A 23,874-nucleotide genomic window follows, 5' to 3' on the forward strand; every position below is an offset into this window, starting at 1 on the left:
GCCGAGGAAGGCAACCACAGGCCAGCCCCTGGCACACTCTGCCTGCCTCTGCCTCCCAGCCGCAGTCACTGCTGTCCCCACCTGCCTGCTGAGGCACCTGGGGGCCTGGGCAGGTCCAGCACAGGTGGCATCACCTATCCCTTCAGGTAGCGAGGCTTGGGGTCAGTCTGTCACCCACAGGTCCAGCAGCTGGGGGTCCAGGGACAGGTTCTGACACCCCTGGACCTCTCCATCATATGCTACCTAAGCCACATCCTTCCCCACTCCCGTGCCCACTCCTTTCCCTCCCTCCCCCCACCTCTCCGGCCCATTCCATTCCATTCCTCTTCTTCACTCCCTTACTCTCACATGGGAACTGGTAAACCACACCCCACACGCATCCACACTCACCCACCCCACACCCTCGCTCCCACACAACTGACTCACCCCTCCCCCGGATCATCTCCCCCGCCCCACACAGACCTCACCTTCCCCTGCACGGGCCAGGAAGGGGTGAAGGGGTAAAGGGGTGACCGGCCCGGCCCATCCCATCAAAGGCGCAGCTGAACACCGTGGAGCTCAGCACGCCTGCATCACAGCATTCCCGCCGCGTGGCCAAGCGCCCCCACTCCCCTTTCCCATTTAAAAATCACTCCCAGACAGTCCATCTACGCCAACTACTGTAGCCAGGACTGGAAGGACCTACTTTTTAAAATCTCTATGTCACACCAAAAGACTATAAAAGGCAATGATGAGCAGTAAATATTACTTCGCAGTCATTCTAAGACCAGACTTGGACATGATGCTTTTCAAACACAATAAAAACTGTTGGGAATGCTTTTTTAAAGGGGAGGTGGGGACAAAGAGGTAAAAGAGAGGTGTTCTGTACAACTGAGCCACAGAGGAGGCAACAGCAGGAGCGCTCTGGTATGGTCCTCAAAAGAGCATTCCAGCAGGTATGGGGGGAAGGGCACCCACGGAGCTCTGACCCCGAGGCCACCACGGGCAGACCTGAGGCCGCAGACTGCCGCAGCCCGTGGGGAGGCCTGAGAACGCGGTCAGGGCACACGGGAGCCACCGCTCACGCCGAGTCTTTGCCCCGCACCCCCACCCAGGTTATTTGCGACCTGAAGCCACAGGGAGGCCAGGGGCCACCAGTCCTTTCTCGTATCTCAGCTGGGCTGTAAAGCTGGCCTCCTGACTGCCATGTCCACGCCTCTCCTGTCTCTCCAACCCAGCACCAACTCGGTCTTTCTAGAGACCACAGAGGGTCATGTCACATACCTCATACCCACCCAGCGGTCCCAACCAGCTGCTAAATGGTGTTCTTCCTCCTCTGGCCGGCTTGTAAGGCCTCCATCACCTGACTCCCACCAACCTTTCTGTTTTAACCTCCCACTGTTTCCTATTCAATCAAAATCCATTCCGCCCATGAGCTCACTTTTCATGCCAGGAGACACGATAAACAAACACCTGGGAGTGTGCATGGTGTCAGGTAGTGGTAAGTGCTCGGCAGGAAAACATAAACACATGAGAAGATGCGCAGCAGCGGGGGCCCTATTCTACACAGAGGGGTCGAGAAAGCCTTCTCCGAGGAGGTGACGTCTGAGGAAGGCTGGAAGGAAAGGGGAGTGGAGCCACGAGAACAGCTAAGGGAAGAACAGTCTAGAAAGAGGCTCCCTCCCAGAGCAGAAGCTAGCTTGGGTTTTTCTGCAGAACAGCAGGGGACGGGGTGAGGCTGGAGTGTAAGAAACACTGATGAACGTGGAGGCAGACCACCCGTGTAGGCCCTGCAGGTAAGACGCCCCCTTATACTGGACTCCCAGCCCCCTGCACACACGGTCTCAGGCCCCTGTGCTCTGCGCACGCTCAGGGTGCCCTCCCCTCCCTGCCCGCCTGACAAACTCCTGAGCATCTTCCCAGCCCAACTGGGATGCCCCTCCTGTGAAAGCTTCTGGACGCCCTCGAGCCGGCAGGAGCTAGGAACCCCCACCCTGGCCGTCTCGGCGCCTTGGATACACTGAACTGTAAACACCTATTTATTTTATACACGCATGTACACACACATATAGCGAGAGGTCAGAATTACTTGTGGAGTTGAACTGCTGTTTGAACTAAAATATTAGTTGTTAAGAGAATAATAGAAATTTAGCCATAAAAATTGTAACATGGAAATTATTATATGTAAAGGGAAAACTTCAACTGTACATAAATTCTAAATATAAATGCTACAGTCATAAATAAATGCAAGAAATAGAGCCTCATAGCAAAAAAAAAAAAGAAAAAAGAAAAAAAGCCTGTGAGAGGAGAAACACAGTGTGTTGAGAAACAAGACAAGTTGGTGTTGTGAACTCAGTTAATTACAGGTTAAATTCCACCCCAGGCTGCAAAGGAGTATCCGCCGATCCTGTGGAATCTAGGTCACCCGATGGCCCCACGGGGACGGGAGGACACGCTGCCACAGAGGAGCTCTTGCTAGAGGTAACTTCCCACAGATACGGCCCACGATTCCAGGGCTCACAGAGGGCAGGCGGGGGGCGGGGGATGTGCTCACCTCCGCATCCAGAGTGGCTGAGGCCACGATCAGTCGAAGATCCCCTCGCTTTTTCTGAATCTGAAAAGGAAGCATCGTGAAACAATGGTCATTGTAAAATAAATTGTGGATGAGATTTGGTAGCTGAAATTTTTATTACAATAATTTAATGTGAGTATTTTTGGGAGTGAGGGGGAGCTTACAGATAAAACAAGTCTTACCACAAGTTGATAATTATTAAAATCATAGGTAAAAATAGGATTTATCATTCTATTGTTTCTAATTGTATAAATATAAAAAATTTTCCAAAATAAAGAGCTAAAATGTTGCACATAAAGTATAAAGGAGCTTTAAGAATTGAATCTGAATTTACTTAAAGTAAAACTGGGTCTCTGCATAGTCAGAATGTATCTGTACTGGATGGGGAAAGTGGACTTACAGTTGTGAGTACACAGACAGTTCACTCTTGAATTACTATTTATTAATTATCGTGTTATTTTCCACATGAACAACTGTAAACCCACTTCTGTTCCACATATATATAAAGTATAAATAAGTACTTTAGAAGCAAACAAACAATAAACAGTCACACCAAGGCAGAAGCATGGGAAAAAGATATTAGCAGTAATCAGAAAAAAGAGATCAACAAGCGTAGGAGAAGTGATGAATAAACTATAGCAAAGATATGTACGAGCAGTGAGATTGTTGTTGTATCTATCACACTGGCAAGGATCTATTTTTTAAGACCAACGTTTAGTGTTGGCCAAGATGCAGTGAAATAAGCCCTGTTATCATATTGTTCCTCGGGAGGCAAGTATAGGATTTACCCGCATAAACATCAGAAGTCTAAATCTTCGGCCAAGGGGTAAAATCACAAACACTAAGTCCTGTACTAGTCCAGGGTCCCTAGGGACCGCTGGGCAGTGTACGCACTGCACCAGGATGCCGGCTAAGGAGGCTCCGGTGTCAGAAGTCAGTGACCCCCCCCAGCTGGGGACACCTTCTTCTAGTTTGCACTGAAGTACCTCAGAGTCTATTGGTGACCCTGTGCCAGAGCCATCCTATGAATTGTATATTGTCTTATTTAAGCCTCACAACAGCTGTGATACAGAACAGCAGCTCTGTGCAAAACAACTCCTCAACATGCAGGGGTTCGGTCCCATGCAGCGGCCACTCGGCACCACCACCAGTGTGACTGCAGACTGAATTTTTTACTTTACTCTACTGTAGCCGATTTCACTCCAAGGCGGTCAGGGCTCCACACAGGAAAGCGCACCAGCGCACACAGACACTCCCATGGTCCCCACTGCAGAGATGAGCACGCCCGGCAGTCAGAGTGTGAACCCGGGCGGGCGGTCTGACCCAGACTCGATGCTTAACCACTGCTCTGCCATTTGTTTCTAGACTCCTGTGACCGGGAATTTGTCCAAGGGAAACAATCAGAAAATACAAAAAAAAAAAAAAAAAGCAGGGAGGTGGGAGAGGCTGGAGAAAAGGCTGAAACAAGACTGGCCACGAGCCACAACCACCGAAGCCAAATGATGGGCATGTGGGGTCACAAACTTCCTCTTTATCTGGGGCACGTTTGAAACTTTCTTCAATAAAAATTTTTTTTTAAATAAAAGAAAAAAAACAGGAATGCAGCAATTTCATTGCAAGGGTGCTCACTATGACATTATCTAAAATACTTCAAATCCGGAAGCCCAACAGTTAACGGAAAAATCTTTACGATTGAGATGCAATTATATAGCCATTAAAAATAACATCTTCAAAGAACACTTAATGACAGAGAAAAATGATCTTGATGTGACGTTGAGAGAAATATTCAAGACACAAATCAGCACATACAATCCAACCCCTACTGTGCCAAAACATGTATGTACACACGTGAGAAAGGAGAGAACACACCAGCATTCCACCAGGGGTTTTCTCTGAATGGGTAGGATTAGGACTATGGATGAGGATGTGAAATTTTTTTCCTCTGTTTTCCTAATCAGGCAACAAAACAAAACAAAAACTTAAAAGCAGATGCCTGGCAGCGAAGTCATACCTTTTTCAGCAAGCCGATGGCGATGTCTGTGTACAAGGTCCTCTCGTGGGCTTCATCCAGCATGATGGCACTGCGAGTCGGGAGGAGGAGCTCGTGAGCACCCAGACAACCCCCCCAGTCCCACACAGTCCCGTCCAGATCATGAGAGGGGCGACTGAGTGCTCAGCCCCCATGCAGTCACCTCGTGTGGAAATAAAGCCATGTAACTCCCCTCCGACAAGGAGGAAACTCTTAAGCTAATACAAATGGTGACATTAACATATCCTGGTGAAGAAAATGGTGTACTTATTGTTATCTTTAGAGTTCTACCACCCACGCCATGGCCAAGTGGCTCAATTGGTTGGAGCATCATCCTGTGCACTAAAAGGTTGTGGGTTCAATTCCCAGTCAGGGCACATACCTAGGTTGCGGGTTTAATTCCTGGTTGGGGCGTGTATGGGGTGCTTCCTCTCTTACATCAGTCCCCACCCCTTCCTCTCTCTCTAAAAGTCAATGAACACATCCTTGGGTGAGGATTCTTTTTTTAAAGTATTCTCCCAAAGAGTTTACCACCTACACTGGATTACAATAGGAATCCAGATTTTTTAAATCATATGTATTTAAATTTTACCATCAAAAATTTTAAAATTTTAAAACCATATATATAAATTTTAAAATTTATATAGTTAAAATCAGATTAAAACCTGACTTTAAATATATAAAATACATCCTATATAACATATAATAACCCCAGAGAGCACGTAAGAACTGGAACAAAGTCCAACCACTTAGAAATTGTTAAGCTGCAGAAATTATAATCATACAAAGAGGCGCATGATCACAGGTGTATTGCATGCGTACCAGGGACTCAAGTGGGACATCCTTTCCCAGAATCCCAGAGCCTGGGTTGGACAATTTTAAAGCCTGGAGCGATGGACAAGACACACCGGGGCAGAAGGGGCAATCGTTTGGGCTCTGAGCACTGCAGCCCACAGAGGCTGCCCCATCTGTGCTGCGACGCTCCGGTCACCAGCAGTCCTGGACGTAAGAGGCGAATGCATCAGCAGGTGTTCAAATACTATCACGGACTGGAACTTGCCCCTCTCTGACTGTCTGTAAATTCTGAGGAAAACATCAAGGTCCACGCGGCCAAGGCAAGGACAAAAGCTTTAGGGCAGCTGTACACGGACGTGACCCCCAGCTGCCAACTCAACTGCTTTTCCGTGTGCTGGTGTGCTTTTGAAACTTCGGGAAAGCTATCGTAAGAAAAAGACATTTACCTGTATTTTGTTAACAAAGGATCGACCATCATTTCCCTGACCAACATTCCATCAGTGAGAAACTAAAAAACAAAAACATAAAAGAATTTAGAAATAATTCACTTACACTATGTTTTTTTTATAGCTCAGAATTTTTGTATTGATGTTCAGATACAGTTGTCTCCATTTTCCCACCACCACTTTATACTGTAGGTTAATGATTCTTTTTTAAAGTTGAAGTGCACTAAACAAACTCTGCACTAGCATGTGTACAAGACAATCCCCATAAGGACAATGAGGAAATGCCCCAACATTTTAGTTATCAAGCAAGGGAACTGCCCACAAACAGGACTTCAAACGTGAGACCTCCAGCTGGGGTCTGAAACCCTTTCAGCTGAGTTTCACCTGCATTTCCCGTCTGAACACGGGCTCCACAGGTACTGTGGAACAGGCAGTAAAGACAGACCTATGTCTGCCCAAGGAAATGCCATGAGTATACCTGTTCTTAAAATGTCCCAGAAACTAAGGGCTTGCAGTTCTGGAGGTAATCAACTTCAATCACAACTGATACCATTTGTAGGGAAGCTGGAAGGGACTGTGGTTAAGAACATGGGCTGTGGTGTCAGACTGCTGGGGGTTCAGATCTTGGCTCTACCTGTTACAAGCTGTGTGAAACTTGGGCAAGTTACTTACCCTCTCTGGACCTGATTCCTCATTTGCAAAGTGGAAGTAATAAAAGTATCTACCTCAAAGGGTCACTCTGAGAATTAAGTAAGATAGTGCATGTGAAGCGTTTAGCACAGGACCCAGTATATAGTGTTCAAGAGTGCCAGCTATTATCACTTAGGATTAATGAATGTTTATGAAATGCTTTAGAAATATGCAGCAAGAATTAGATATTGTTACTCTTACCAAAAAACAGTTCAGTACTTCCAACAAGGCTAAGCATCTCCCTCACATGCTGTATGTTAGTGTTTTTGCTTTTTGTTTACAAGAGCAAGATGCATTCCAGTAACACGTTTCCTGGAACTGGTACCAGCTGCCACGTAAACACCCGGAGGGACACTGAGAACCAGTGACAGGCCACCGGTTAAGAACTGAGTGCCTTGGTAGTATGACCAAACGGAATACAAAAGCTTTTCATGAAAGTTTTAAAAATAATCATTTGGTTATATAATCCACTGAAATTTATCTAAAAATTAGCTAGTTTAAATATATTTAATGATACAGAAGAATATTCCCTTTACCTAGTAAAATGATTGTAAAGGTAACAAAATACAAAATTTGGAAAACAAGGTCCATATTTTTTACAAATCATAACATTGCTCATTTAACTCATCTGATTATTTTCAATTTTCCTCTGTTGCAAATTGAGAGGTTAACTTAAGTTCAAAGAAGTAATTTTCATTTCATCAAAGCATTTTCATTGACGGTTTCAGAGTATTATTTGACTAGACTTTGATTCCAGCACAGTGGTACCCGGTAGACACTGTTGAGTTGACTGTATGCTAATTACTATTGGCACTAATTATTTTAATATTAGCATGCAGGTCAAAGAACACACACATTAAATCCATTATCTTGTAAAAATCAGAAAGTTCTAACTAGTAAAACTAGGTTCTAAACTTTTATCAATTTATACTACCTTGTCTCTGGCTTTAGGCCTTTAATAGGCAAGTTTGTGTATTTTAACAGCTGTGCGGCTCGGTGGGAAAACAGTAAAACACACATAAGAAAGGACAGCTTCGAGGCCGGGCTCTGCCACTGACGGGGACATGACACCGGCGAGTTGTTCAACCTCCCTGGTCCTCAGCGCTTCATCCACAGAACCTGGGCCTCACTTCAAGGTCCTTCCAGGGCCACAACTTGAGGCTCCGTACCCCCCAGCAGACTGAAGGTGTCCCTGTGGCAGTACTATGGCATGCTTTTAATTCCCCCCAAGTGATCGTCTTCCCTATTTACAACAGGAAAAGCCACCTGAGCGACTCACCTTCATTCTGGTGGCCAGCGGGTCAGTGCAGTCGTCGAAGCGGATGCAGTAGCCCACCTCGTGGCCCAGCACGGCGCCCCTCTCATCAGCCACTCTCCCGGCGACCTGTGGGCAGAAAGACCGACCACGCTCGAGGTGGAGACACAGAAATGACCGTACAGAGCGCATACTACAGAAAGCCAAGGGCCTCTTATTTTTTAGATTTTATTTATTTATTTTTAGAGAGAGGAGAAGGGAAGGAGAGAGGGAGGGAAAGAAACATTGATGTGGGAGAAAGAAGTATCAATTGGCTGCCCCCTGGGCCTGCCCCAAACAGGGACCTGGCCTGCGACCTAGGGATGTGCCCTAACCGGAAACTGAGCCAGCGACCCTTTGACCCTTCGCTTTGCAGGACAATGCCCAACCAACTGAGCCATGCCAGTCAGGACTGAGGTCAGTTATTTTTAAATAGCATATGGACACAGAAGAAAATGCAAAGAAAAGGGGCAGGTTATTAGAGAAAAGTGTGATAACCTTGTGATTTATTAACTTTATATATCCCACCTCACTCAGGAATCAACTGGAGACAACTTATAAGAACATTCACGGCACAAACAATCACATAAAGATTTTACAGATCAGGATCAAAGAAATGACAGATGAAACGCAAAAGATCCAGGCCAATGAGAAAATTTTTAAAACACAGGTATGCCAAAGTTACCAACTTGAGCTACAAACTCAGCTCTAAATTTCCTGCAGGCCAAACAAAAAGGAAAGCAGAAGAAATGACGAGATTCACTCTGTTCCTCCAGCCTTCTTCAGTACACCAACTGGGCACGAAGCTTCATGTCTTCTGCCCTGAAATAAGGCACCGTTCACTGGCCCCCGGACCATGAAGGCAGGAGGACAGCAATGATCAAGTTCAATACCAGGCCAAACTCATTTTCTCTTTGGAGGCAAAGGAACAGTGTTCCAGAGCAAGGGAACCTAAAACAAGGCGCTGCAGTGTCCCAGCTACCAAAACCATTAAAAAAGGAAACAAAGACAAGAATGCAGATTAAAAATAACAAAGGGCAGATGAGCCGATGAGAAGATTAACCAAGGATTCGAGTTCACATAATAAAGGAACACTAGAAAACAAATTGCATAATACATTATGAAATCCATAAATTCGGTAGACTTTTCACCCACTGATACATGACAAATGAGAGGTGAGTGTGAGAAACAGAAAAATATCCAACAATAAGATCTCCTACTTCCCAAGGGCAGTCAAAGATTATTAACTTACTAGTAGAAAATATTTGAAATAATAAACAAAGATAAAAGTGGAAGAGCAATAAGCTCATAATTTAGTTTAAAATAAAGAGTGTAACATTCGCTATATAAATTACTGAAAAGAACCAAAGGGAAGCAATACTATAGAGCAGGGGTGTCCCACCTTGTGGCGTCTTTGGGCCACACTGGAAGAAAAAGAGTTGTCTCAGGCCATATACTAAATACACAAACACTAACGAAAACAAAAAAAATCTCATAATGCTTTAAGTAAATTTACGATTTTGTGTTGGGCCACATTCACAGCCATCCTGGGCTACGTGCGGCCCACGGGCTGCAGGTTGGACACCCCTGCTATAGAGGCGTCCTGGGGACCTGGCACGCCCACCCAACGTAAGGCAACTTCCCCATGCAGTCCCTGAGACCTGCGTTTGCAATGTGGGCCGTGACAGGACGTGCCTGGAGCGGAGTTCACAGCTACAGCCACTGGGCCACAGCAGCTTCGGGCCCAGAGCCCAGAGCCCAGAGCCTCCCTGCACGCGGCTCCCAGGCCAAGCACACCAGCAGTTATCTGGCCATCAGTGCTTGAGAAACCGGAGAGCAGATGAGCATCAGAAGTGGCTCTGCCCAAGGACTGGAAATTGCGGATCTGGTGGACCAAAACAGATCAATCATCCAGCAGCTGGTCTGCACCACACGGTCTTTCAAAACATCTTATGAAACCAGAAGTTCGTCCTACTCTGCTCTACCTCTGAAGGTCGCACTTCCCGATGAACTGTAGTTCACTGGGACAGCTTTGTTGTTATTGTTTCCACTTCAACTGCACAGAACAATATCTACAATAAATCTCAGAAAAGGGTACAAGTGGAGAATATGTGCATAGAAATACTAGGAGTTGATGAGGAAAATAGGCATGAACCAACTATCTCCATAAAAATATAACCATTTTATGGGTCTATAAGGGAGAAGCCAAACCAGTTACTTAGTCCTATTATTTCACTATTTATATATATTTGCTATAAAAACTATGTATTTTATTTTCAAACTTTTTTAAAAAAATGTATTTATAATCACACCACTTGACATTTGAAAGGTCATAATCTACTATCTTTTTAATAGATTTTTACCTCTATTAAATTCTACAATATTCCCAATAACCTCATCAATTGGACTACATAAATATTATCTCTTTTTTAAATGATTTTTTGAAAGATTTTATTTTTTTATTTTTAGAGAGGGAAGGGAGGAAGAAAGAGAGAGAGAGAGAAACATCAACGTGCGGTTGCTGGGGGCTGTGGCCTGCAACCCAGGCATGTGCCCTGACTGAGAATCAAATCTCCGACGCTTTGGTTCACAGCCCGCGCTCAATCCACTGAGCTACACCAGCCAGGAAATATTATCTTTTTGACAGAAACAAATAAATGTAAGGAAAGGGAGGTAAAAAGAAAAACCAATCACAGAGTACCAACTACCTGCAAGTATTATGCCCCAAGCTTTCACAAACTCTATCTCATTAAATATATACACAGTCCGTGAGGTGGGCAAGACACCTCCTTTTTACAAAGCAAGAAAATGAAATCAGACAGGCTTAAAGCTCGTCCACAATCACAGTGCAAGGCAGGGCCTGGCCTTAAAGCCAAACCCAGGCCCTCTAAGCTCAGTGCCCATGCTCAGTAGTAACCGCCTCTGACAGAGAACAAGCTATTGCTTATGCAATCTGTTCTGAGGCTCCGAGATTGTTTTCAGATCTCGGTCTGCACACAGTGTACTTTTGAGATGTAGTATTTCAAACCTGACAGGTCTATTAATATTACACGGTTAACATACACACTTTAGATTCTTTACAGAGAAAGCATGTGGTCTCATGGAAATGATCCATGGCTATAAATCTGGGGCTAAAATGCAAAGTGATTAAGAGCTGGGATTCCAAACCACAAAAAGGAAAAATTTAAGCAACTGAGTCATCTCTTGTGACAAAAAAAGGTGAAGTAGTTTCCAAACTGTCAACTCCATTTTCACACACACACAAGACTTGGGAAATGTTTATCAATAATGTCTAACTCAAAGACAATTGGAAAATGAACTTTGGAAAAAAAGATTATACAATAATTAAAATTCAGTACACAGCAAAAATAGGATTAATTCCTTGTCTAGGTAAAGATGGCCTTCTCTCAGAGCTGATTTAAAACAAGAAAAGAAAAAACATATTAACAGCCAAACCCTCCACCCCAATGAAAGAAGGAAACAGGAGCCCAAACAATAAATTAGGAGGGACAGCTGCCAGAGGCTGTGGGTCTGAACCCAGGAGGAAAGCCCCGCCTCCCACAGCCAGAGCAGGCGGCTGGCCCCCTCGACGTCAGTGTGGCCACCCTAAAAGCCAGGGCCAACAACCCCTGTATCAGGAAGACCTCAGCGGTAGTGTATTCAGGCTCCGAAGGCGAAGGTGTAGGAAATGTCTCAGCGGGGGACCCACTCTGACAGCAAAGACTCACAAGGGGGTGATGGGGAGCTAAGGGAGAAAGCAGGCCATCAGAAGCAAGCAGCAAATCCCACTTCAGAGAGCTCAGAGAATTTTATCTTGAGTCATTACAGACCTTTTCATTAATTAAGGAGTGTACCACCACATCCTCATCCTCCTGTCCCCCTCAGCGAAGGAGGCTGAGATTTGCTGAGAGGCTGTTCGTCGTCCAAACCAGTCCAACCTCACAATCCTGCAGCCATTAAACGTACTAAGACGAGCCCATTGCATGAAAGCCAATGAAGGAAGAAGGAAAGGACACAGGCAAAAAAGCAGTTTAAAAGGAAACTTTAAAAGTATTATCTCCCCACCCCTCAAACAAACAGCCAGAAGTAGAATTCATCCAAAGAAATCCAGTTTCAACAAAATCACAAGCTTAAGCTAAAAACAAGTTAAGTAACAGATGCAAAGTCAAAGAAGAATCAAAGAGAAACTAGGTCTCAACTGTACAGATCAAAAGCTGGTCTGAAAACAGGAAAGACCCTAGAAAGGCTTTCCCCAAATTTGAGAAGAATCCCTAAAATGTGTACAATGCTATAAACAGCCAGTTACAAAATTAAAGGCACTTCTCCACAGTGTCAATAATGAAAAGCAAGTCTGAATCAGCCACGCTGGAGCAACGCAGATGTATCGCTCTCTCCGCAGGAAAGAAAGAGAAAATCACTGTCATGTGAAGAGGTGATCAGTGGAAAGGCTGCCAAAAAACTGCATAGAAGAAAAATTTACAGAAACGTGTCAGGCAGTTAGTTCGTAAAAGCACTTGTTATTTTTCTCGACTTTAAAAAAAAATGCGTGTGACATTATCTGCTTTTAAAAACTATAATGTATTGTAATATCTCCTCCCATTCTAAATATTCACTTCTCTATCCACTAAGAAAAAAAATTCGAAGACATAATTACGAGACCCAGGCAGAGATACAAAGGAATCAAAACAGAATAAACTTGACTAATAGCAACCATGAACATTGTGGACAGGCTTAAAGAAATCTCACAAAACAAAGCAGAAAAGAGCATGTGACTCCAGAGATGGTGATAAATACGAAAAATAAACAAAGGAGATCTCATATACACTTAAATGATACTCGTAGAAAAGCAATAAAATAAATGGAACAGAAAAATAAGCCAAGATATAATAGAAGAAAACCTGCCTGATACAAAGAGATTTGAACCTGAAGATTAAAAGTGCTTCCAGTTCAAGAAAAAATGAGACAGCAATCAGCATCAAGACACGTCCCAGTGCAAAAACCATCGTGAAAGCATCCAAGCAGGAAAGTCGGCCAGGAAAGAGGGGAGGAAACCCCTGCTGGACCTCAGGCTCCTGTCCAGGGAGCCTCCACGCCAAAAGTCATGGTCGCAGTATCTGCACCCTTTCCAGGGAAGAAGAGTGGAACCAAGAATTTCATATCAACAAAGAACACAATCAAACCTTCTCAGGCACATAACATGCAGCTAATCAAGCAATAAAGCAAAATGAGCAATTCAAGGTCGGCGAAGCAACGGAAATCGTAAGTGATGAACATTCACACTAAACTGGAATTAAAGACCTGTGGGAGTTATGATTACAGAAAAGAATGTATATTTATAAATCTTGAAATAAACATTATAGCACTGCACCTATAACAAATGGAGGGGGAAAATGGAAAAATAAGTGTGTTCATTTACTCTTATAGCAGGAAACTACCTATAACATAGTTTCAAAAACAAATGACATCCTAAAGCTTTTCCTTATCTTTTTTGTTTTCAAGATTTAATAAATTCCCTCATGGTGAATAAATATGTATCCAAGGTTCAATATAACTACTCCTGTTTCACCTCGGTTTCCTCTCCTGTTAAATTCAGCAAAAGCAAACATATGGCTCTGATCCCATTTTTATAAAATTATTTGTACCCATCCAGTCAACCATCCTTCTTTACGTGAACCTAAGAGAACCTAGAATAATGTGGACAAATGTGCACAACGTTTTTGCTGGACAGTGAGATTTGGGGGGTTTTGTTTGTTTGTTTGTTTGTTTGTACCTCCTCTGTACTTACTACTACTTAAAAATTTCATCATGTACAGGGTTCAATTTTATAAAAATAATCAGGTCACAGTTCTTCTTAAAACGAAGAATTCTTAAGGAGCAAAGTCATATTCATGTGGAGCTTTTAGGAAACGAGAAGAGAGTTAAGGCACTGAAATGGAACACACAGACAGAGTATCTGCAGTACAAAAAAATAAGAAGCAGGAACGCACCGTAACAGCAGCCACTCTCCGGGGCTGGGTCACTCCCACAACTCTTCCCTCCGCTGTCCAGCCAGCTTCCGCAAGGTACTGCAAGGAAAGTCCCCTCTAAGTAAGTACACCTCTGACAGCACTTCTCCAGAAACAACCTCCCCCAAGGCCACTCTGGGTTGTGTTCAAATCACTGAGAAGAGGAATAATGGATGATTCTTGTCCCAGCGGACATTTTGGAAATTATTTTGCAAGTGAGGGTCCTGAGGCTTGAAAATGGTAGGTAATCTGTTTAAGTTCACGTCAGAGCTGATAATGAGAAGGACCAAGGCAACATTCAACATTCTGACGCCCCGGTCTTACAAAGCTTCCACACACTAGAGCTGCTTCAAGGAACAACACTCGTCCATGAGTCAGCTCAGAACAGTGCTGGGGGGAGGGGGGGGAATAAAAAACAGCGCTAAATCTGCAGAACAAAGACTCTTAAAGTACACTTCGAGACAGCGCGATATAAATATTAACCATACAAAAAGGTTTGGGAGATTAAATAAAAATACTTAGATGATTCATATGTCTATATGCCATGAATTATATTAGTATATGTAGAATTTGATTATATGTATTTATTTGATTTATGTACTTATTTGCTCTAATATTGGTTATGTAGTTATTTGATTATATGCATTTTTAAATGCATATCCAAAATAGATAACAGTATTAAATAGTTTAAAGTGATCATTTTATGCAGTACTTATTATTAGTTTTTATTATTGTTGTTGTTCTCTGATAACTTCTCAATAATTTAACATGAACTTTCTCCTGTGTCCCTCTGCAATTCCATAATAGTCAATTTGTATTTACAACTACAGCAATAATTCATTTTACTCCTCCTCTTCAACTATGATTATTTGAGGACAAAAACGATGCATTACACCTCTTTGAATCAGTCCCCATTGTTCCTTTCAGAGTATGGCTATTCGATTATTATTTTGGAATTAAAATAAATCAAAAACTGTTACTTCAGTGCTAATGAAAGAAATTATAAGCCCTAAAAGTTCAATGAAAATATCTAGTTGAGCTGAATACTTCCTCTCTGAGAGAAGATTGTAAAAATGCAAATGATAATAAAGTAAGTTTTTGTTCCGAAACCCTTCCCATCAAGTCCGAGAGCAAAGACACACTTAAACCCACACTCACCTGGGGAATCTGCGTGCTCTTCCCACATCCTGTTTCTCCAACGATCACCACCGTCTGGTAGTTTTCTACCAGGTATAATATATGATTCCTAAGCTGAAAAAGCAGAACCGTACATTGTAAACACCCGTACATTTTCTCAAAAGGCTTACACAAAGATATTTAAACATTATGAGTTGGTTGCCAAAGGAAACTAAATTTTTAAAAGGACAATCAAAATGTATGTCCAGCTCTTAGGTACTGCTGGTATCAGTGTAAACTGATACAATTCTAACTAAGTATAATAACTTATCAAAATATGGAACGCACACACCCTTTGAATCAAGAGCTTCAATTATAAGAAGTTGTGCTACAGACATGCACACACATGAGAGCAAAGGTGTGCATAGAGCACAGTCACTGCAGCACTGTTTATGCTGACCGAACACTCAGACAGCCTAACCCTTCACCAGCAGGGAATTGGTTAAATCAGTTATGAAACATTCCAACAGTGGAATCCTACGGGCTCACTAAAAAAGAACAAATGTCTATTTGTACTGATATGAGGTGGTCAACAAGATATGGTTAAGGGAAGAGAGCAAGGTGCAGAACAGTGTGAATAACGCACTAGAAGTTGTGCCTTGAAGGGTGTGCCTTGAAGGGTAAATACACCCCGCGTGCTCATGTTCACACTCTCCTCCAGAAAAAGAAACTGGTAACTATGCGGTCGGTCGGTCTCCAGGGAGGGAGCAGGGTGGCTGGGGAGCAGGGCCGTGAGGGACAGCGTTACATTTTGTACATTTAGCAAGCATGTATCACCTAATCAAAATGTTTTTCATTGATTAACTCGTTTTAAAAAAAACACACAAGAAGAATATGTTTTCGCCACTACTTCTCAACCCAAACTCACAGCAAAGCACCCACAGGTTACATCTACAGTTCAGCTGGGCCTTCCTCACCCACACGGTGGGAGCAGAAACACTGATCTGGCCCTGGGAAGGCACAGCTAATTCCAACATCCTATCTCCTGAGCTTCAGACTGTATCTGGGTACCACATTCGATGACAGACACACCGGGTGGTCTGGAAAGCCATGGAAGTGTCCCAACAAACTCCTGCGTGGGAACGAAGTTTTAAAGAAACCTGCCCCGCCGCCCCGACCACTGCCCAGCCCCTCTGACGCCACAGCAGCCACGTGTCTGGTGAAGATCAGAGAAGCAAGGTATCACCTCATTGGTTCAATAATGTGATAGCTGTTTTAGGTGTTTAATTGGCCTTACTTAGGGCCTGATTATGTAGTCCTCAAATCTTGGTGTGGAAATCTCTCAGGGTACTTGTTAAAAATGAAGATTCCTAGCCCTACAGGGTATCCGATTCAGGAGCACGCTAGGGTCAGGCCCAGGAATCTGCATGTCTACAAGCATCCTAAGGAGATTCGGCTGAAGGTGGCCTAATGACTAATTGAGATGCTTCCTTGTCAGTTGAGTGCATTTTGTGCTTTCTTTTTCTTGGGCAGAAGGGAAAAGGTTTGGGTTCTTAGCAGATGCTTTGTAAACGGTAGATCCATCCACTGGAGGGATGGATGAATGGATGGGTGGACAGCAAGGAAAACTTGAAAGACAACTTGAATACAGACAGAGAGACAGACAAGGCATTCCAGGAAAGGGAAATAACACAAGCAAAAGAAAGACGAGGGACATAAGCAAACTATACAATCTCTATTCAAGCGGTACAGTAAAAAGCCCACAAGAGGCTCCAGGTTTGGTGTGGAAACGGTTTGAGGGGGTCGGTGGGGCCTCGCTGGGAAAGGCCCTGAATGCAGAGCCGGAGTCCAGGCCACACCTGAGGAGAAGCGCAGGCAGTTTCGAGAACGCCGGACAGCAGCATGCAAGGCTGATTGGAAAGTGAGAAACTGAAGGCAGTAACTCATACTTCGCGCGTGCTGAATGCAAAGCACAGCAAATGGAAAGGGTGTAACAGCATTTGAGAGATGAGAAAGATTTCCAGTTGGGAGACTGGGAAAATGACAGTGTCAGGGAAGGGCACAGGCGGGGAAGTCACGGAGGAGGGCGCGGAGGAGGTCATGGAGGAGGGCGCGGAGGCAGCCCGGAGCCCCAAAGAGCCGGAGTGGGAGGGAAAACAAGGGCACGACCCTGCGCAGCCGTGTCCAGGGCCCAGGGACAACGCCGGCCCAGGGCAGGTGCTCGAGGGGAAGGCCACCCTGTGATGGCACTGGGGAAAAGGGGGTGAGCTGGAGACGCGCTGAGGCTTTAGTTTCAACTTCTTTTCAAAGCTACTTTTAGTTTTAGTTTTAACGGGGGAGTGGTGAGTGAATAAGTCTCCGAGATTTATCTTTAACAACACATGAGATCTTCACTATGCTTAAACTCCGCTTCGCCTCTTATCAGTAACTTATACTCCTCTCCTCAGCATTTGAATTGCATCGACACATGCTAACTTCTTGTTTACTCTTTTTTTTCACTTGTGGCTTCCTTTATCATATCTTATCATTGGAAGACAAGGATCAATTAAGAAAATGTCAAAATTAAATACTTGGTAAATAGTAATTTCCTTGCTTTGGAATGCTTTCTGCATGTCATATATATCTTGCTAAATGCTCTACCTGAATTGCCTCATCGGCCTTCATAACAATCCTGTGAGGGAGGCACTACCAGTCCCGTGTTACAGGTAAGAAGACAGAAGCTCAGATGGTAAGGCAAGGCCCCACAGCACACAAACAAGGAAGCCTGGGCTTGAACGCCGAAGTCCAGACCCCTCATCACAGCTCCAACTGTGTCCCTCACAGTGAGGAAGCCACAGTGAGCCTGTAAGCCCATCTCCGCGGGACCAAACTGGTTTGCACTCACACTGGATGGGTGCAGTTCATCACCTGAGAAGGAAACCCAGACACTGGCAGTATGTGAGTGACTGACATGTCAGGGGCCACGTACACCTCTAACGAAAGCCACTTGGCTAAATTAATAAGGCTGCCAATTAATATCCATTGGGAAAAAGAACATATTAGTAAGAGAGGAGTTAGCAGTCTAGGCAACGGGGCTCCCTAGGCATAAGAACTTGGCGGCCTTCAGCCAGCCCTGTCCAGGAGAGGGAGAGAGACAGGGTGCTGGTGGCCACACCCACTCGGGTCATTGCAGAGGCATGGGGTGAGCCAGGGACAGTTCATCACCCTTCATCGGGGCTACGGAAATAAAATATCCTTCACCTCTATCTAAATCGCCATTGGCTCTAAGCCCACTTCCTGATTATAATTTGGCTTCCCGGGTGGACTTGGCAACAGGGAGGAGATGTGTCCACGGATTGGGTCCATCTGCACTGAACTACAACTCATCGTAAACAAACATATTCTGGATTCTAGCTGACTCTTTGGTCTCCTGCGAGATGACAAGAGATGTGTCCAGTTCATGAGACTAAAGAAACCCAGCGTCTGGATGCGCACAGGGCACGTAACAAACACACCGACACCCCAGCACTGTCTCAGTGGGAGTCGACCTCTTCAACAGAAACCGCCTCATATTCCCACTCAATCTTGTTTAAAGAAACAGGCCTTGAGAAGGGAAGCCCAACCTGGCCATGGGTCGGTAATTTGTTGAAGCTGGATGCACAGAAGTTTACTGTGCCATTTTCTCTGTTTTTCTGTATGTTTGAACTTGTCCATAATTGAAAACAAAGAGGGGAAAAAAGAACATAATTCCTTTTCTTCCAGTTTTCAATAGGGAAAATCTTAAGGACTTTGAAGATTCATAAGGGTAACTCACACACACATTTGGCAAAGTTCATCCCTTCGGATGAGGGAGTCTCCAGCTCTCTGTGTTCTAAAGAGTCATTAAGAGGACCCTCCTCGCCAGTACACTCTTGCAGACGGCTTCAGGCCGACAGAATGAACGTGCTCATTCAACGTACCTTGAACACCGGCAGCTTCTGCCTCTGCTGCTCTATGGAAAGGGCAGCATAAGGGTTGTAAACAACGGTTGTTGCAGAATTTTCCGCTACACTTTGTCTCTCTTCAGAGATACTGACACCTGGTCCCTCTGTACCTGTAACAGAATTTTTTTTTTCAGATTCTCTGATACAGTGAACAGAAAAATGTGCACAAGTTACAAATTTAAAGACAAAGCCAATACAACAGAAGCAATAAATGTGATCTCAAACTACTAGAAGATATTAAACTTTAACTTCAGGAAAGCAAGTAGAAAAGTACGATACCTATAAAAATACAAAAACATTGTCTGTAGGTGTCACTTGCAGTTCCAAGAACAAAGGAGGTCCAGTCCCAGCGGGCTCCAAACTGGCCTCACACAACTGTCCGTTACAGAAGACAATGTTTTCGCTCTGGCCCCCCTGTCCGTATTATCACCCAACCCTTAAAAGTGACAGAAACACAGTGGGAATTAGCTGAAGCAAAGGATGAGTCCTAGTATTGTAGGATGGCAGCAAGGTCCCGCACCACAGGAACCAGGACTCAAATGCTGCCTGGGCTTTCTCCTTCTCTCATTTTCTGCTCCTCTCAATAAGGTCCTCTCTGTCCCATAGGGTGGCTTCTCTACAGGAGGTGGAATCAGGGCTGCAGACGGTGCCACAGCTCAGGCCCACAGTCCCTCCGCCAATAACTCATTCACTCACCCAGCAGGAGTGGAAGTGCGGAGATACAGCATGAACACTGTGGGGGCAGGTCTACCCTCGTGCAGCTTACTGCTACTCCTGCTCTTCCTCCCGACAGAACGTAACTTAGTGTGTGAACTGGCAGTAAGTGCTACAGAGAACATTAAAGACCCAGTATGGGGGGACCGGGGGCCCCAGGTGTGTGTTGTCTGAGGGTGTGGGAGGCTCTTTTTCTCCCAGCATAGGTCCAATGCCCAGCCCGATCCAATCAACTATGGCCAGTGGAATGGGGCACAATAAATGGCAGCCCCATTTGAATCACAGAATTGGAACAGCTGGAAGGGAGGTGCTGTTCTAAGAAACCACTGTGCTGAGCAGATGAAGCCACATATTCCACAGCCGCTTCTCGGTAAGAACAAGGACAACCTGGAGCTCAGGAGGGTGAAGAATAGGGAAGCCATATCCCATCATGAAAAACTGTCCAAGGTATCATAAGATTTTTAGCCTGAAAAGAAAAATGCCTTTGGAGAAGCATTTTTTATGATCACTTCCATAACTTTTCATGCCGGTTTGTTTGTGCAGCCCCAGGACAGAAGTTAAGAATAATCAGTAAATGACACAGGATTCAGAATTCAACTCAACAGTCAGAGCTGTTCAGCACTGGAGCACGGTGCCTCTGTGCAGCAATAAAACCCCCCCTAGACCTTCAAACATGCTGCACAGCCTTCTTTTGGGGGCGCAACAGGGGTAATTACCCAAAACTATCTTGCAGGTCTTCTGAACTCAGAATCTATGATGGTATGTGAAAGAACAGGGCCTATATGACAAGAATATTTAGCTCAGTGATTTAGGTTTACATTTTGTGGAGTCCCAAATCCTTTCAGTAATCTAATAAATGGCCCTGCCTGGTGTAGCTGAGTTGGTTGGGCATCATCCTGCAAAGTCACAAAAGGTCACGGATTTGATTCCTGGTCAGGACACATTCCTGGGTAGTGGGTTCGGTCCCCAGTCCGGACAAATATGAGAGGTAATCAATTGATGTTTCTCTCTTATGTCTATGTTTTTCTTCCTCTCTTTTTACCTATCTTCATCTCTCTCTAAAAATAAATAAATACTCTTTTTAAAAAAAAAAAAGGTTGATAACAGCAACCCCCTCAATCCAGCATTCCGTCTCAGGCATTAGTGGGTTATAAAATTAATGTAGTGGATCATGACCAGCATTTTTTCAGTTACGAACTAGAAACAGAATACAAAGTATCAGAGTGTGTCCCAGGAAGCAATACTGTTTTTGTACAACTTTTTTCAGGGGAGTGTGTGTACACCTGCTGGATCACAACACAATATACTCCTTACTGTAGGTCAGGTCAAAAAAGTCTCCGAAGTTGTTGCTACAAAGTTTCTGCCAGGCATGTCGTCAGCAGTCATGAAATATCTGTTGAGTAAGCGAAGAAAAATGGCCAGGCCCTTCTGATCCACTTGGGCTGGTCAAACCGAAATCTTGGGCAGCTCAGACAGAGCTCTTAAGGGCAGATACCACAAACTGGTAGAGATCCCAAACTAGTCACTCAAGGTCCCCAAACATGCCTTGGTTAAAATGTTTAAAATAGTTCATTTAAAACATGTAAAAATTTCCCATTCGACTCTGGATATTAGACGTAAAATCGGGCAACTCTGAGCCCATATGACAACCACTGGATACTAACTACAACTACCTGCTTTTGCTAGCACATGCAAGCTCAGGTGTATATCAGTACATGCGCATTCTAGTTTGCCCCAGTCCCCGCTACTCCACATTACTTCCACCCAACAGCTTCACTTATTCAGATTGTTGAAAGGCCCCTGTAGCTACCTGAACGTGTGACTCCCAGCCTACAGGATATGTTCATGATTCTAACATCTAGCCTGACATCTAGCCTCAATCTCTTACTTGACCTTCACCATGTAATTACCACATCCTACGTTCGTACCTTAACTTCAGTTTCTTCCCCTGTCAAATGAGAGTGATACCACCATCATAGGGATAGTGTGACTGTTTAATAAAATGATGCAAGTAAAAGTGACTAGCACAAACTTAGAGCCTAGCAAATGTGTTCTAAATCCATTCCCACCTCAATTAATGACAAGTTTATCCAGACAAGTGGTTCCCACACTTTGACACATGCTGAAATAGCTGATTCTTTTTTAAAAACACTGATGTTTTTAGTTCCTGGCCCTCCAGAATTCGGATTTAGTGCCATAGGGTCTGACAGAACAGCAGGACATTTAAGCTTCCCAAGTGATTCAACTACACAGCAAAATTTGAGAACCTCTTACCTAGACAGTCGCCTAACCCAGAAACCTGAGTCATCACTGACTTCACCTTCTCATACATCTGTCTCTAAAATGTCCCTCCAACAAGGTCCCTCCTCACTGCTCCCAGGACAGAACTAAGGCTCTCGATATCCTTCCTCAGTTTCAGTAGTACCTTCTCTTAAGGGTGTCCCTGACTTTAATTTCCTCCCCCAACCATTCCACACAGCACTTTCAAAGTTACTTTTCTAAAACAAACCTGATCATGTATGTCATCCCTTGCTAAAAGCAATGAAGGGCAGATTCTTTAACTTGCCGTGACACCTCTCACAACAAGGTCCCTGTCTTTCTAGCTCCATTTCCTGCTAAACCCCAAAATACAGGGTGGGGAGAAAGTAGGTTTACAGTTGTGAGTATGCAAAACAGTTTGTTCTTATATTATTATTTATTATTGTATTGTTTTCCATATGAAAAACTATAAACCTACTTTGCCCCATCCTTTTCCCCACCACTGAACACCATCACACTACCCAATTATTTTGGTTTTTTTGGACATTCTTGAGGCACGCACACCACTTTGCCTTTGTTCGTCTTCCACCCTTTGCCTAGAGCTCCATTTTCCTACTTCTCTGTGGAACAAAATCTTACTTGTGCTTTAGTGTCCACCTCAAGACAACTCCACTATCTTTTTAAAAAAATATCACTAGCTATATGAAGTATTTCTTATTCACACATTCAAGCTTTCCCTGTCCTCTATACTTCCATATAATTATAATAGTTAATGTAGTCTAATGCTAACAGCTGTACATGTACTTTCATTTAGTCTTCAAAACAATCCTTTGGGTAGGTGTTATGTTCAATTTACAGATGAGGTGACTGAGACTTTTAGCACTTCAGTGACTTTGCCAAAGTACCGAGGTAGTAAATGGTAGTCAAGGATGGGCTCTACCGTCTAACTCAAGAGCCCATTTTCCTTACCACCACCTTTTTCTGCCTCATTTTAAAATCTCTTCTAAAGGGTATCCAACTTCATGGTATGATTGAGAGGCAGAGAATGAACCTTGAGAGCAAAGTAGAGCCCTGGTCTTCTATATCTGTCTCCTGACCTCAAAATTTGGTGTACAGTAAGTTTATCTTCAGTGAATAAACTAAATAATGGAATAAAACTCTTGGATTAGTCCCATGTTCTTTAACTAAAATAATATCCTGGTGTGATTTTCAACAGTTCATTCAGGCCTTTCTTATACTTCACACTTTAACCCATTATTAAAGGCTTGAATAAACAGAGGGTAGGTACCATTGTTACCTAACAGGAGCTTAGATTTGCCTGCAAATAAAACTCAGGATGGATAGATAACTGGCAAATGACTTTGAAATGCTGAATCATAAAATTGTTGTTAAGTAACAAACTACAGAGTTTGAAAAAGAATTAACACATCCCTTGCATGGTTTTATCTCCCACATCACTTTTGTACATGGTCAGAATTTCAGGGACCCACTCTAAAATACCCTTTAAAGTTAAAAGCTTTCCTTGTTTTACCTTCTCTGTCTCATTTCATTTTTGCAGCAATATACTTTGCATATCCAGGCCTGAAAAGGTGCAAGCAGTGTGGTGGAGGTACTTGTTTTCCGGGAGAACCTCATGGAAGGGAAGGGAGTAATGCATATAGCAGGGTCTCACACGTACACATTCAATAAAATCCTGATTAGAGAAAATTTAAAATAAAACAAGCAAAGCATTTTAGGACTGAGATTCGTGTTAGACTGCAAGAGGGGAAGTCCGTGTCAGCCGGTATGAAGGAGTTCACTTTCTGGTAGACAGTTGGAGTGGAGAAGAATTACCCTAAAACAAAAGAAGACACTTTCCCTTTTTATGAGCACTTACGCTACGTCAGACAACTCTTCGTGCTCCCTATTCAAGCTCAAGGATAAATGTTATCATTCCGCCCGTTTAACTGAGGAAGCTAAGGTTCAGAAAGATTAAGTGATTTGCCCAAAGGCACTCTGCCACTACGGACAGAG

At 43.9% G+C, this 23,874-nt stretch overlaps 1 protein-coding gene across 1 annotated transcript in view; it reads right to left on the minus strand.

The window, feature by feature from the left end:
• Positions 1–23,874, minus strand: part of DHX35 (DEAH-box helicase 35) — a 59,167-nt gene that overhangs the window by 34,802 nt on the left and 491 nt on the right. Inside the window, exons 2-8 of the mRNA XM_045833610.1 lie at positions 18,865–18,998; positions 14,969–15,061; positions 13,793–13,870; positions 7,791–7,895; positions 5,822–5,883; positions 4,563–4,632; positions 2,534–2,593 (exon numbers count right to left, since the gene is read on the minus strand). Coding sequence (XP_045689566.1) covers positions 2,534–2,593; positions 4,563–4,632; positions 5,822–5,883; positions 7,791–7,895; positions 13,793–13,870; positions 14,969–15,061; positions 18,865–18,998 — 602 coding nt within the window. The remainder of the gene's footprint in view (positions 1–2,533; positions 2,594–4,562; positions 4,633–5,821; positions 5,884–7,790; positions 7,896–13,792; positions 13,871–14,968; positions 15,062–18,864; positions 18,999–23,874) is intronic.

Source organism: Phyllostomus hastatus, unplaced genomic scaffold (assembly GCF_019186645.2).
Source record: "Phyllostomus hastatus isolate PE091 unplaced genomic scaffold, TTU_PhHast_1.1 phas_contig_17, whole genome shotgun sequence".
In the NCBI taxonomy this organism is placed as follows: Eukaryota; Metazoa; Chordata; class Mammalia; order Chiroptera; family Phyllostomidae; genus Phyllostomus; species Phyllostomus hastatus.